The sequence below is a fragment of the Anopheles funestus genome, chromosome X (genome assembly GCF_943734845.2).
Source record: "Anopheles funestus chromosome X, idAnoFuneDA-416_04, whole genome shotgun sequence".
Classification (NCBI taxonomy): domain Eukaryota; kingdom Metazoa; phylum Arthropoda; class Insecta; order Diptera; family Culicidae; genus Anopheles; species Anopheles funestus.
In genome coordinates, this window is record NC_064597.1 from 18,523,128 (window position 1) to 18,535,879 (window position 12,752).

At 56.1% G+C, this 12,752-nt stretch overlaps 2 protein-coding genes across 2 annotated transcripts; both read right to left on the reverse strand.

The window, feature by feature from the left end:
- Positions 1-1,589: 1,589 nt before the first annotated feature.
- LOC125764035 (uncharacterized) lies at positions 1,590-2,156 on the reverse strand. The gene has a single exon (XM_049427844.1). It carries the CDS (start codon positions 2,154-2,156, stop codon positions 1,590-1,592), a length of 567 nt encoding a protein of 188 aa, XP_049283801.1.
- Positions 2,157-3,240: 1,084 nt separating this feature from the next.
- Positions 3,241-5,377, reverse strand: LOC125769412 (uncharacterized; the record flags this gene model as incomplete). The annotated part of the gene is given in 2 exon segments (XM_049438135.1): positions 3,241-3,306; positions 4,679-5,377. Coding segments are annotated over 2 exon segments (765 nt in total), but the record flags the coding sequence as incomplete, so codon positions are not given.
- Positions 5,378-12,752: the final 7,375 nt, after the last annotated feature.

The following is a 12,752-nucleotide window of genomic DNA, read 5'->3' on the forward strand; positions in this document are numbered from 1 at the left end:
CCTTACTTGTGGTTCTGGCGCAACCCCAATCCTGGCTCCAGGCATTAAAATCGCCAGCCAAGACCACAGCAGAATGTCCCACCAGTGCCATCTCGACCGCTTCCAGATAGGTGTTGTAATCGGCCATCCCAAGGCTTGGTGAAGCGTAGCAGCTGACGAAGGTGATACCGGCGACCGTTGCTACCACTAACCCTGACGTCGCGCTACCCCAAAGGTGTTGAATAGAGTAGGCCCCAGTGGCTACCACGGCCACGTTGCACTCCCCGTCGACTGCCCATCTGCCATTGCTGTTCGGTGGCCTGTATATTTCACTGGCAATGACGACGTGAGCACCCATCTCCCGTGCCGTCTGCAGCATCACGTCCTCAGGGTGGCCACTCAACCGGGAAATCGGGAAAACCGGGAATTAGCCGGGAATTTTTTTAAACCGGGAAAAACCGGGAAAACACCGGGAATTTCTCCGGAAAACCGGGAAAATTTTCTTTCATTTAATACCGAATTAATCGTCAAATTGTACAATTTGAACAGTTTTTTTTATTCAAACAAAACGGCCTGGCCGTCCATGTACTTACAGGTACATATTTTTTGTGGGGCTTCTATTTTTCTCTCTAATAAATTTGCATCAAATATGATTTTTGGCATTTTCGCGGTGATTTTCTAATGTTTCCAGTCCTAGTGCAAGTCAGTATCCTTATGTCAAACCCAGACATGTATTTTAAGATTTTTTCGATTCTTTTGAAGCATAGTTCGGAACATTAGTGCCCTACAACAGATCCAAACTCAAGGAAAGGACGGACTAGACTAACAAACAGAGTTTTTATACAAACAGGATCATTGAATTCGTCAGTGATTTTACGAACTAAATCAAAAGTCCTATCGGTCTTACTTATTATTTTTTCATAGTGTTTCGCTAGTCCATTTATGTTACATGAGTACTATTGCACATTTTGCGAAATAATTCGGTTCATTTAGCCCCATAGCTCTGTCCATTTAGCCCCACCTTGACAAATTATCATCACGTGAAACATTTACTTTCATTTAACATTTTTAGGATCCTAATGTTATACCTATTGTGTTTAGTTTTGATTAAACTTCTTCAAATGCCCATAATTCCCAAATTACCATTTATTTTAAAATTATGTCAACTTTGAAATACCAAAACATGTAAACTGCTTATACTAACTTGAAACTAGAAGATTTTATTTAAATTTTATTAGATTAATGCATCGAAATTGAATCACGTATGAACAAGTTACAGGCCTCTAAAGTTGCAGAGAAACCCGAATGTGGTTTACACACATGAACGTAATTTCTGGAGCCCTAAGGAGAAATGAGCGATCAAAATCGGTTTGTCTATCCAAGTAGCCATTTGCATGGAATTGAGTTAAATGATATATGATAAAGAACTTCGGCATTACACTACCGCGCAATGTTTATTTACAACTAAGAAACTAAGTGTAGCGAACCGCCAAAAATCGGGAAAAACTTGGAAAGAACCGGGAGAAAACCGGGAATCTAAAATTCTGATTTAAGTGGCCACCCTGCGTCCTGTGCGACACGACTCCGCCCCAGATTGATTTGCAGCACTTTTATGCGCTGCTGGTGCTGCAGTCCTGATGACCCACCCGGTGCGGACCCTTGCACTTGGCGCAGCACACGTCCTCCTTGCAGTCCCTCGCCAGATGGTCCGGCTTCCCGCAGCGAATGCACCACGTCGACCGGTCCTCTTCGTTCCTGCAGGTAGCCTGTAGGTGTCCGAACTCCAGGCAGCGGAAGCAACGCTGCTGTCGACTTGCCGGGACCACCTGGGACATCCGTACCAAGCACGATGTATACTTGACCTTCAAGTATCGCCCCTGTAGACTCGTCGCCGCCTTCTCCGCGTCGCCGCCCTTGTAGACTTCGCCGCCGGAAACCTGGACACGAGCGAGCAACGTTCCGTTCCACGTGCGGGTCAGCCGCACCGCGCTCTCCTCTACCGGCTCCAGCGAGAGGTCTCCCACCGCCTTCGCCACCTCCGAAGCTGACGCTAAAGGGTCAACCTCTTCGACCTGCACCTCAACCGTGTCGACCACCAGTCGAGCCGAGGCAGGTTTGCACACCTCCTGGACGCTCCGCAGAAGCGCCTGCGTGTCGGTGCCTGTCTTGATGTCCATTACTAGCCGTGCTGTAGAGCCGCCAGTTGAGCCCGCTGCCCCTGTGCCTGCGGACGCGTTGGTGCTGCCTGTCGCTGCTGGTCTCGTCGCTGCGACTGCGGTAGTACTGGCCTTTGCTGGTCACGTTGCTGCTGCTGCTGGGCCGACTGCTGACGGGTCGGCTTGCGGCGCACGACCTCGACCCAAGTGTCGCCTCCTTGTACCGAAGACGGTGCCTCCGCAGCCGTCGTAGCACTCGTTCCCTGCAACTCTCGCCGCCCCTGTTGTCGTACCGCTGGCTGTCGCTGCTGCAATTGATGCTGCACAGCATCGCCGAACGGTTGAGCTAAAAGCGCCCGTCTCTCCTCCTCCCGGCCTTGGCGCTCCTCCTGCAGCATCTGCTTGAGAAAAGTCAGCTGATCCAGGAAACCCTGATCACGCTTTTCAGCTGCCTTTAGCTGCAGCTCGGCCCTCCACTCACTGTCTTGGAGCTGCACACGCAGCATCGCCAGCTCCGTGGTGAGAGCTCCAACTTGCCCCTCAAGCTTCCCAATAATCGCCAATAGGTCAGCTTGCCGCTGCTCGCTAGTAGCTGCATCCGTGCCCTGCAGCTTGGTGACCAGCACCCGAGGCTCAGTCGATGTCGATGATGATGGTCGATTCAGCGTCGACCTGGCCCGGTCGACGCTTGGCGCCCTTGTCCGGAGCGTGCGCGGCTCCGTCATGGTCGGAGATGGATTCCCGACGCTCTCCGCACTTTAAATTGGTTTTACTCCTTTTAACAAAAGGACGCCAATAGCGGAAGAAAAAACCCCGAGAAAACCCCCAAAAAATAAATAAAACAACAACGGTGCAAAAATTGGCTAAAGTCTGAAACGTCGCATGCATCTAGCATGGCGTCGACCATCCCTTCCTGGCTGACGGCTCGCTCCGGAAAACCGGCCGTCTGGAGTGCGGCTACGAATGCCTCTACCGAAAACTGCGTCGTCTTCCATCTACGGCCAGCGTGCCGAAAAGTGGTGGAAGACGAAGAGGACCCCTGTCCCCGCTGGCGATGCTGCTGCTGTTGTCGCTGCTGCCTCCCGTTCGGGTGACGATGCTGCTGCTGCAGGTGCTGCTGCTGCTAGTGCTGCTGCTGCTGGTGCTGCTGCTGTTGTCGTCGCTGCTGCTGGTCGAGAGTTGGAGGCCCCACGGTGAAGAAGATGTACCGGTGGTCCGACGCCGTATAGTGGCACGAAGTGGTGTTCGCTGCCACCTCCCAAGTGTCTGGACGAGCAATGGATGCGCTCGCGAAAGACACATCCACGACACTGGGAGTGGCGACTCCGTTGCCCACGAACGTCGGGACCGAGCCTTGGTTCAGGACCACAAGCCCAAGCTGCCGAATTGTGTCAAGCAGCTCTTCACCGCGCCGGGTGGTACGTTGGCTGCCCCACTCCTCATTCCAGGCGTTGAAATCGCCTGCCAGGACGATACGAGGGTGGGGTTGGGCCTCCAACTCCACCGCCTCCAGAAGTTGCTCGAACTCGCCGGCGTTGAGACGTGGAGGGGCCTGCCCTCTGGAGGTCGATACACCTCTGACAGCAGCAGCACGTCGACCCGCTTCGTGCGGGCTGTTTGCAGGGCCAGATCCTGGGCAATGCGTCCACCACCCAGGTTGACCTGCATCACCCTCATTACACCCGACACTGCTGACTTTGGCGGCACGATGAGTGGCCCACTCGATGGGGCCCCTGGCAGACAATGCACTTAGCTGCCGACGTGCACTGGCTAACGCGGTGGCCTACCTCGCCACACTGTAAACACTGACCCGTCCGGTCAGTCGACGCACGGCAGTCCCGCGCCAGGTGCCCCATTAGCAAGCAACGGAAGCAACGCTGACGGTCGAGCGGCTTCTTCGGCACTTCGCGGATGCCGCTGACGCATTGGCAGAGTGTTAGCTTCTGACCAATGAGGATCCGTGCCTTGGCCAGTGGGAGTCGAACTCGCGCTCGTTTCGTGCCATCACGGAGCTCCCAAAGCTCGACGTGCGTAATGCCAGCCGCTGTTCCCAGCTTCTCCTCGATGGCAAGCTTCACGTCACTCTCTTTGGCCAGAGAGTCGACGTTGGTGACGAGAAGCTCTCCCATCTCCGTCACAACTCGTGCTTCGCCGTCCTCGCCTAGCGCCAGCTGGATCCGGCGAGCCAGCTCCGCGCTATCGACATTTTTGCGCAATGGTACGAGCAGATGACCTTGCACGGTCCGGCGCCCCATACCAATGTCCGCCCTGACGTCCTGCAGCTCCTGAGATGTACGCAGCTTCACGTACATCTCCGTCCAGGTTTTGTCCGAACCCGGGACCACCGCAATGCGGTCGGGACGTGCAGGACGCCCCTTCGACTGGGCACGATGCTGCTGATGTTGTTGCTGCTGGCTCTGCTGCTGTTGCTGGCGCATCTGGGGTGGCCGGTACGGCTGGCCCACCTGCTGCGGTTGCTGCTGCTGCTGAGTCGGACGTTGCGATCGGCTTCTCCGACCGCTCACGACCGTAGCCCAGGACATCTGCTGCTGCATCGGCTGCTGTTGTTGCCGCTGCTGCTGACGTTGCGGTTGCTGCTGCTGTTGCTGCTGCTGGCCTTTAGCCGACACTGCGACCGTCCGTCGCTGCGGCTGTGGCTGGCTATGCTGCTGCTGCTGCCGCTGTTGTTGTTGCTGCTGCCGCTGCTGCTGTTGTTGCTGCTGCTGCTGCTGCTGCTGCTGCTGCTGCGAAGCCTTCTCCGCACGGTTGCGCTGCTGCCGACTGCGTTTGGTCCTGGCACTGCCCTGGCCACCAGACTGTGCCGAGGAATGTAGCGCCGTCAGAGAACGCATGCCCTCCTGAAGTGCTTCCAACGTGCACTTCACAGTAACCTCGCGTTCCCGGCTGAGTCGCAGCTCTTCGGTCAGCATCTCGATTTGCTTGGCAAAGTTTTCCAGCATTTTGTGCTGGAAAGCCATCACCGACGCTTCGCCATCGTCGTGGGGAGCCACGGATGTAGATGTCTCCCCTGCTGCTGCCATTGGCGCCACCACCGTCTGCTCCAGAAGAGAGGCATCGGAAAATTCCGCATCGTCCTCCTCCTCGGAATTTTCGGCCTCACACGAAGCCGCCTCCGTTGGTCCGACCGGCCGTGATGTCACCGGTGAAGGGGAAGGGGTATCCGACCGCTTCCTAGGAGTGGACGACGACCGCACCCCGGAACGAAGCACCCGCCCCTCCATTATCAGCCCCTTTGGATCAAGGAACCGATCACTTGATGGTGTAGACGTTCAAGGGAATCTTCCCTTCCAGAATTGCCAAGGGAACGACCGTCCGTCGTATCAGTCCCTTCGGCAAGCTTCCCGTCAAAAAAGAGCAGAAATAAAAAACTCCCACTAATATTCTTTATTGTTTCATGAAACGATGCGAAAAAAAACGGCACTTTGAAAATTTTCGCAAAAATTTTAAAATTTGCTCATCAAGAAGTTTCGTCGCCTGCCGACGCGTCGAAGTCTCCTGTTTTAGCGTTCCCGGGGAAGGATTCGGTGCCAAAGTACCGTTCCCGGTCTCGTGCAACGCGTTCCCGGTCTCCGGCTGCGCGTTCCCTATCGCTGTACGCTAAGCGCCGGAAAGGTATGCAACCCACACCGCACCGAGCTTTATGGCACCGTAACGCACCGTAACGCCGGTGTCTCGGCTAAGCGGTACCGCTACCGGGCGCTGTCTGCTGGTGGCGCTGCTGACGTCCGAGAGAAGGTTGGTGGTTGTCGCGGATAGACGTTCCGGTACCCGCCGCTGGTGGCGCTGTCGTCGTTGGCGAGACCGTGGTGTGTGTCCCGGCTGCAATAAACTGCAGCAGTGCAGGAAAAAGACACACACTCACGCACAACGGAATATGACGCTTTAGCACACGCGATGCACACACTTTTCGTCACGCTATTTTAACGAGGAAAATAGTTTTTTGGATTGTTTTCCTTGCGCAATCCAACCAATGCCTCCGTAAATGTATCAATATACACTTTATCACCACTTTTATGCGGGTTTAGTCTATTATTCGCCGCTTATTATGTTTCCATACAAAGTGTATGGGGAACATTCACGCTCACTTTCCTACACAATTAAGCCGTTTCACAAGCGGTTTTCAGCAACTTGTCGTAGGAACACCACTTATTATTGTTTTTAATACGTTTTTTCAAGCTTTCACCACGATTTTACTCCAAAAATCAGTAATTCGCCAGGAGCGCACAAGAAGCGTGTTGTCTTCTGAAGTTGTCAAAACACCACACCCCTGGGATAACTGGCTTTTTTTTTTAATATTAATCGGGGTTACTTTATTATCCTTTCAAAATAGCCCCTCACCCAATCCACCTCATCTCCCGCGAGGGTTGTTTACAAAGTGGATGTTCTAATGCCTTGTACAGGCCTCCTGTTCCGTGCACAAGTGCACCTTGCTCTCTATTTTATTTTCCTAAACTTATCTTTCGTCCGTTTTCCCTTTTTTTATATATAAAAAAAAGAATGCCCATGATAGCCTTATTCCGTCCTATAACGGTCGCACTCTACTGCCCCGTTGGGCCACAAGATCCCTACTCACACCACCCACTAGCGCGAGGAGGTTTCTGCCTCTGCGGCAGCCGCAGCTTCGGCCGCCGTAAGGCCGGAGTTGGAGAGAGCCTCCTCCTCACTGTCGCTGTTCGAATCTTCCCGGTCCTGCTCTCCGAACAGGTTCCGAGGGATGACGACTTGGCTCTCGCGCCGTCGGGCCCGCCATCGAGCCACTCGCTCGCGTACGGCTGCTCGGCGTGCCTCCGTCGTTGGTGATGGAGGTGGTGATGGTGGCCGCCCACCTCGTGCCGCTTCACGTCGTGCTGCAGTGTTGCTCGGCGAGCAGCATTTCGCCGTTGATTGCGGGCTATTGCCACCGAATCATCCCGCTGGGACGACGCACCATCCTGCGCGGCCAGCATCTCCCGCTCGGCGTTCCAATCGTCCTGGAGTTCGTCCGTGATGCGTTGTGCAGCCTCGCACACACGGCTCCAACGATCGGGACCCTCCAGGAGACAGTCGAGGATGTTGTCGGGAGTCACTGGATCCGGCCCGCTCAACAGCTCCTCGCGCACCGCAGCAAACCGTGGGCAGTGGAACACTGCATGCTCGACCGTCTCGGGCACACCGGGGCAGCGCTGACAGTCCGGGGATGACGTGAAGCCCTTGCTGCACAGGTAGTCTGCCGGCCTTGCTGGTGTAGCTGATGGTACATCCGGCTGTCCTCGTCAATGAGGCGGCAGATCGGGATCAGCCAACAGCACTGCCGTCTCACCACGCACCGTCCGGAACGCTCTGCAAACCCGAATCGCCGTCTTACGCTGTACTCGACTGACAAGCCGGCGGCATTGTCGCCTTTCCAAGCCTTCCGACCATACTGAGGCTCCGTAGCGAAGAATGGAGTCCGCTACAGCCGCCAGTAGGCGGGCTCGTGACGATTTCGGGCCGCTGTGATTCGGCAGAAGCCGTGTCACCGCCTGGGCGACCTTCTCCGCCTTCGCCGCTGCCTTCTCAACGTGTGGGAGCCATGACAAATGGTCCTGCAGCCACACGCCCAGATACCGGATGGATCTGGATGCAGGAACCGCTACTCCCTCAACGACGACGCTGACTGCCGGAGGCCGCTTCAGGCTTGAAATCACCGTCATCTCCGTCTTCTCCGGCGCCAAGGCGAGACGGTGACGGGACATCTAGCTGCTGATGGTTGCGATCGCTGCATCCGCCGTCGTGGCCGCTGCTTCGGGAGTCACCGCCGGGACGAGCAGAACCAAGTCATCGGCATAGCCGATTAACTCAGTCCCTTGTGGCAGTGGCACTCCCAGGACCCCGTCGTACAGCACGTTCCACAGGGTGGGGCCCAGGATGGACCCCTGTGGAACCCCCGCGCTGATGGGCTGCTCAACAGGGCCCTCGCTGGTCTCGATGATCAACCGCCGGTCCTCGAAGTAGCTCCTCAGCATTCTTCTTAGTGCGGATGGGACGCCTTTTTCACGCAACGCATTGGCGATGGACTGCCAGGACGCGGTGTTGAACGCGTTGCGGACGTCCAACGCGACCACCATCAGGCAGCGGTTGTCTCGCTGGTTCGTCCGGCGAAAGGACATGGCCGTCCTTCCAGCCTCGACAACACGCTGGATCGCACTGATGGTGGATCGCCCCTTGCGGAAGCCGTACTGGTGCTCCGATAGTCGTGGAGCGTCGGGATCCTCAAGATGGACGTTGAGCCGGGACAGGATCAGGCGCTCCAGCACCTTGCCGAGTGCGTCGAGCATGCACAACGGCCGGTACGAGGAGCTTTCCCCGGGAGGTTTGCCTGGCTTGGGCAGCAGCACCAGGCGCTGCCGCTTCCACGGCGCAGGAAACGTGCCACGATCCAGGCAGTCCTGGTATAGGCGGCGAAAAACCTCCGGGTACTCCCTGATCGCTGTCCTTACGGCTGCGTTGGGGATCCCGTCCAGACCCGGTGCCTTCCGGTTGGCCATGCATCCCACGATGTCCAGCAGCTCGTTCGCGGTGACAGGCGTCAGCGACTGCCCGTCCTCGGTGTCCTCGATGTCCTCCGCTTCCGGCCAGACGACAGGTGGAGTCGGAAACAGGTCCCCGGAAATGCGCAGCAGTTCCTCTTTGTCAGTCTCCGGTGGCACGTAGCTGCCACAAAGCCGAGACATGACAGCACGGTAACCTGCCCGAACTCATTGCTCTCCGCAAGACGAATAAGCTCGTCAAACTCTGCCCGTTTGCTGGCTCGAATCGCCTTCTCCATCGTCCGCCTCGCAGTTCGGTGGTGCGATGCTGCAAGGCTACGCTCTTGCAGGTCGACCGTGGCAACCATCCGGTCACGTGCGGCTGCACACTCCTCGCGAAGGCGCGTGAGCTCCGGTGTCCACCAGAAAACCACCGGTGTCCACCGGTGCGACGTGGTGACCCGCGCCATCGTTTCGTCGCAAGCCTCGAGCATGGCTTCTACCATTCCCTCCTGGCTGACCGCACGCTCCTCGAAGCTCGCTGCACGCAGTGCCACCCGGAACGCCTCGGCCGAGAACTGTGAGGCCTTTCACCTCCTGCCCTGGTGATGGGAGATGGGATGAGGACTCCGTCGCTGGTTTCGATGCTGCTGCTGTTGCCGATGATGCTGCTGCTGCTGCTGCTGCCGATGATGCTGCTGCTGCTGCTGCTGCTGATGTCGCTGGTGTTGGTGTTGGTTTTGCTGCTCAGTCTGGTGCTGAGGCGAGGAGGACGGCCCGACGGTGTAGAGAAGGTACCGGTGGTCGGATGCCGTGTAGAACCGCGCCAACGAGTCAGGGGCCACTGTCCAGGTGTCGGGTCGAGCGATAGATTCGCTTGCGAATGACACATCGACGACACTGGGAGTGGCAACGCCGTTCCCGACGAACGTTGGGGTTGTACCTCGGTTGAGTATCCTCAGCCCGAGCTGCTGGATGGTGGACAGCAGCTCCTCACCTCACCTGGTGTTGCGCTCACTTCCCCACTCCTCGTGCCAGGCGTTAAAGTCGCCCGCTACGACGATGTGAGTGTGAGGAAGCGTCTCCAGCTCCAGAGCCTCCAGAAAATGCTCAAACTCGTCGATGGTGAGGCGGGGGGGGGGGGGAGCATAGCAGCTGACGAACACTATGCTGCCGATCTGAGCAGCCGCCAATCCAGGCGTTGGGTTGCGCCACACACGCTGGATGGGATGTGCTCCAGTAGCCACCACGGCTACAACCCCCGACGAGTCCACTGACCACGTTCCGTTGTTCTCCGGAGGCCGGTACACCTCGGAGAGCAGCAACACGTCGATCCGCTCCGTCCGAGCGGACTGAAGGACGAAATCCTGGGCAGTGCGTCCACCGCCCAGGTTCGCCTGTAACACGTGCAGCTGCTGCTTTACACACACGGTGTCAGCTGCTGGCCACAACTTGCGTGGCCGATGCTGTGTGGGCCACCACATTTGAGGCACTTAGCCTCCAAAGAGCAAGCCTTCGCCAGATGGCCATCGTTGCCACAGCGGAAGCACTTACCTCGATAGTCCTGCTCGTTGTGGCAGTCCCGCACGATGTGTCCTACTTCGAAACAGCGTAGGCAGCGGCGCTGGCTGACAGGACGACGGGGAACTTCATGTGCCACGCTGATGAACTGGCAGAGTGGCAATTTTGCCTCGTGTAGGTATTGCGCTTTTGCCAACGGGAGGCGGACACGAGCGCGTTTCGTGCCATCGCTCAGCTCCCACACGTCGGCGAAAGTGATGCCCGGTGCCACTCCGAGTTTAGCCTGGATCGCTTCCTTCACGTCGTCGACTGTGGTCAGCGAGTCGACATGGGTGATAAGGACTTCTCCCATCTCGGTGAGCACTCGCGCCTCTCCCGTCTCGCCAAGGACTCGTTGTATCTTAGCAGCGAGCGCTTCGCTGTCGGCGGTCCGCTTAATGGGGACGCGTAGACGGCCCTGTGCCGTGCGTCGACCCATCCCGATGTCCGTGCGGACCTCCTCCAGCTCTGGAGCCGTTCGCAGCTTCAGGTATACCTGCGTCCAGGATACACCTTCAGCTGGTGCGACTTCAATTGTATCTGGGCGCACTCTGCGTCGCACCGGACCACGTTGCTGCTGCTGTGGCTGTCGCTGCTGCTGCTTCTGCGGCTGCCGGTGCTGCTGCTGCTGCGGTTGCTGCTGTGGCTGCCGCTGCTGCTGCTGCTGTTGCTGCTGCTTCTCACGGTGTTGCTGCTGTTGCCGCTGCTGCTGCTGTCGCGGCTGCTGCTGCCGCTGCAATGCAGGCCATTTCTGCCGGAGCTGCTGCTGACGTGGCTGCTGCTGCTGTCGTGGTTGCTGCTGCTGCTGCTGCTGCGATGGCCGCGGGTTTCCTCCGCGCTTGCCACGCTTGCGCTGCTGGCGTACCCCCGAGCTGCTGCCCACCACTTCGGCATACGTGCGCTGCTCGTCGGTGATGGCAGCGTAGTAGCCACGAGCACTACTGCCTTCCACCGACTGCATCGACACGACCGTCTGCGTACCCTGTCGGTACAGCTCCAGCTCCTTGCGCGTGCTGGATAGCTCCCCTATGAGCTGCGCAATTTGTGAAGTCAGACGGTCGAGGTTCGCCTGCATGCCTGCCACCTGCTCGTCGCGGCTCTTCAGTTGCCGCAACAGTGCCGCTACTGTGTCCGACGTGGCAGGCTCCTGCTCGTCCCTGGGCGGCTGAAGCTTCTCCACGAGCACCCTGGGGACGACCGTCGTGTTCAAGTCGTCCATACACTCCTCATCGTCGCTGGAGATACACATGTTCTCCTCCCCCTGCGAACATTCACCGGACGTTTCTGTCGTCTTACGTGTCATCCGTTCCTCCTGGGATGCTACGACGGACGACGCTCTCGTCCGAGGGCGCAAAACGCGTGTCGCCGGGAGGTGGGCGTCGTCTCCCAGCCCCGACGACATGGCTGGGACGACTAATGGCGAATTCGAATTTTCCGAACTTTTATACCAGTTTATACCAGTTTGCTGCTGGTTTTTACTCTACTCTGGGCGAACGCGTGGTCGGATCGGGGCGCGGAGGGTACCAGAATTCTTGGGAAATTATTCTTGAATTTTCCCAACACTTTCCCGAATTTTCCGTGCAATTTTTGTGAAAGTCAAAAATTTTCCTCCAGTTTATACCACTTTGCTGCTGATTTTTACACTACTCTGGGCTAACGCGTGGTCGGATCGGGGCGCGGAAGGTACCAAAATTCTTGGGAAAATATCCCCGAATTTTCCCGAATTTTCCGTGCAAATTTTGAAAAATTCAAAATTTTGTCACCTGGGCCGTCGAAAAAATGCCGGTTAGGCAGTCCCCTGTCACTGAGCTGTCACCCGAAATGTCATGCATATTTTTTCTCGCATTTTGATATTTTAACACTTGAATCGGGTAGATTTTGTCAAAACAAGACCACTGGTGCAAGAATTATTCAAATCGGTTGAGAATTGGCAAAGTTATTAACGTTTTTGTGAAAAAACGGAAAGTCACTGTGGGGGGTGGTGTTCAAGATGTTGCGCACTTTTGCCACCTCCGGTTTTGCACTTTTTTCACTATTTTCAAACCGATTTGCGCCCGGTTTTCAATGTTATTTCGGTTAAAGCACTAGTCCCGCTTAATTTGCAACACTTTCCGGCCAGATCAGATCGAAATTCACCAAATTATTAACGAAACAAAAACCAAAACACGGCTGGAGCACCCTTTTGCCCACTTCTGAATGGCTTTTTTCAGCACTCAGGCGTCCGATTTTGGTCCGGTTTTCACGTGTATTCGTCTTTTGGGCACTGTTAGCACCTCATCTAACCGTGGAAATAGACGTAGAGGGACATTTCTCGGAGGCATTTCTCGCTGGTTTTCGATGAAATGCGATGTAAAGTCCATATATAAAAAACACATCTCATTTTCATCGTCTACATGAAATAGCTCAATATACAGTGGGCCAATCGCTAATCCGGACACCTTCGATTTGAGCATTTGTCCAGCTTTGAGAACTAATATTGCACATGCGGAACAAAAAAAAAAATTTTTTCTTATGAATTCATCTTTGCACACCTTATTTCAAAGCTCGT

What these genes read in the sequence shown, in the direction of transcription:
- LOC125764035 (XM_049427844.1), bottom strand. Translation starts at nt 2,156, where the DNA reads ATGGACATCAAGACAGGCACCGACACGCAGGCGCTTCTGCGGAGCGTC.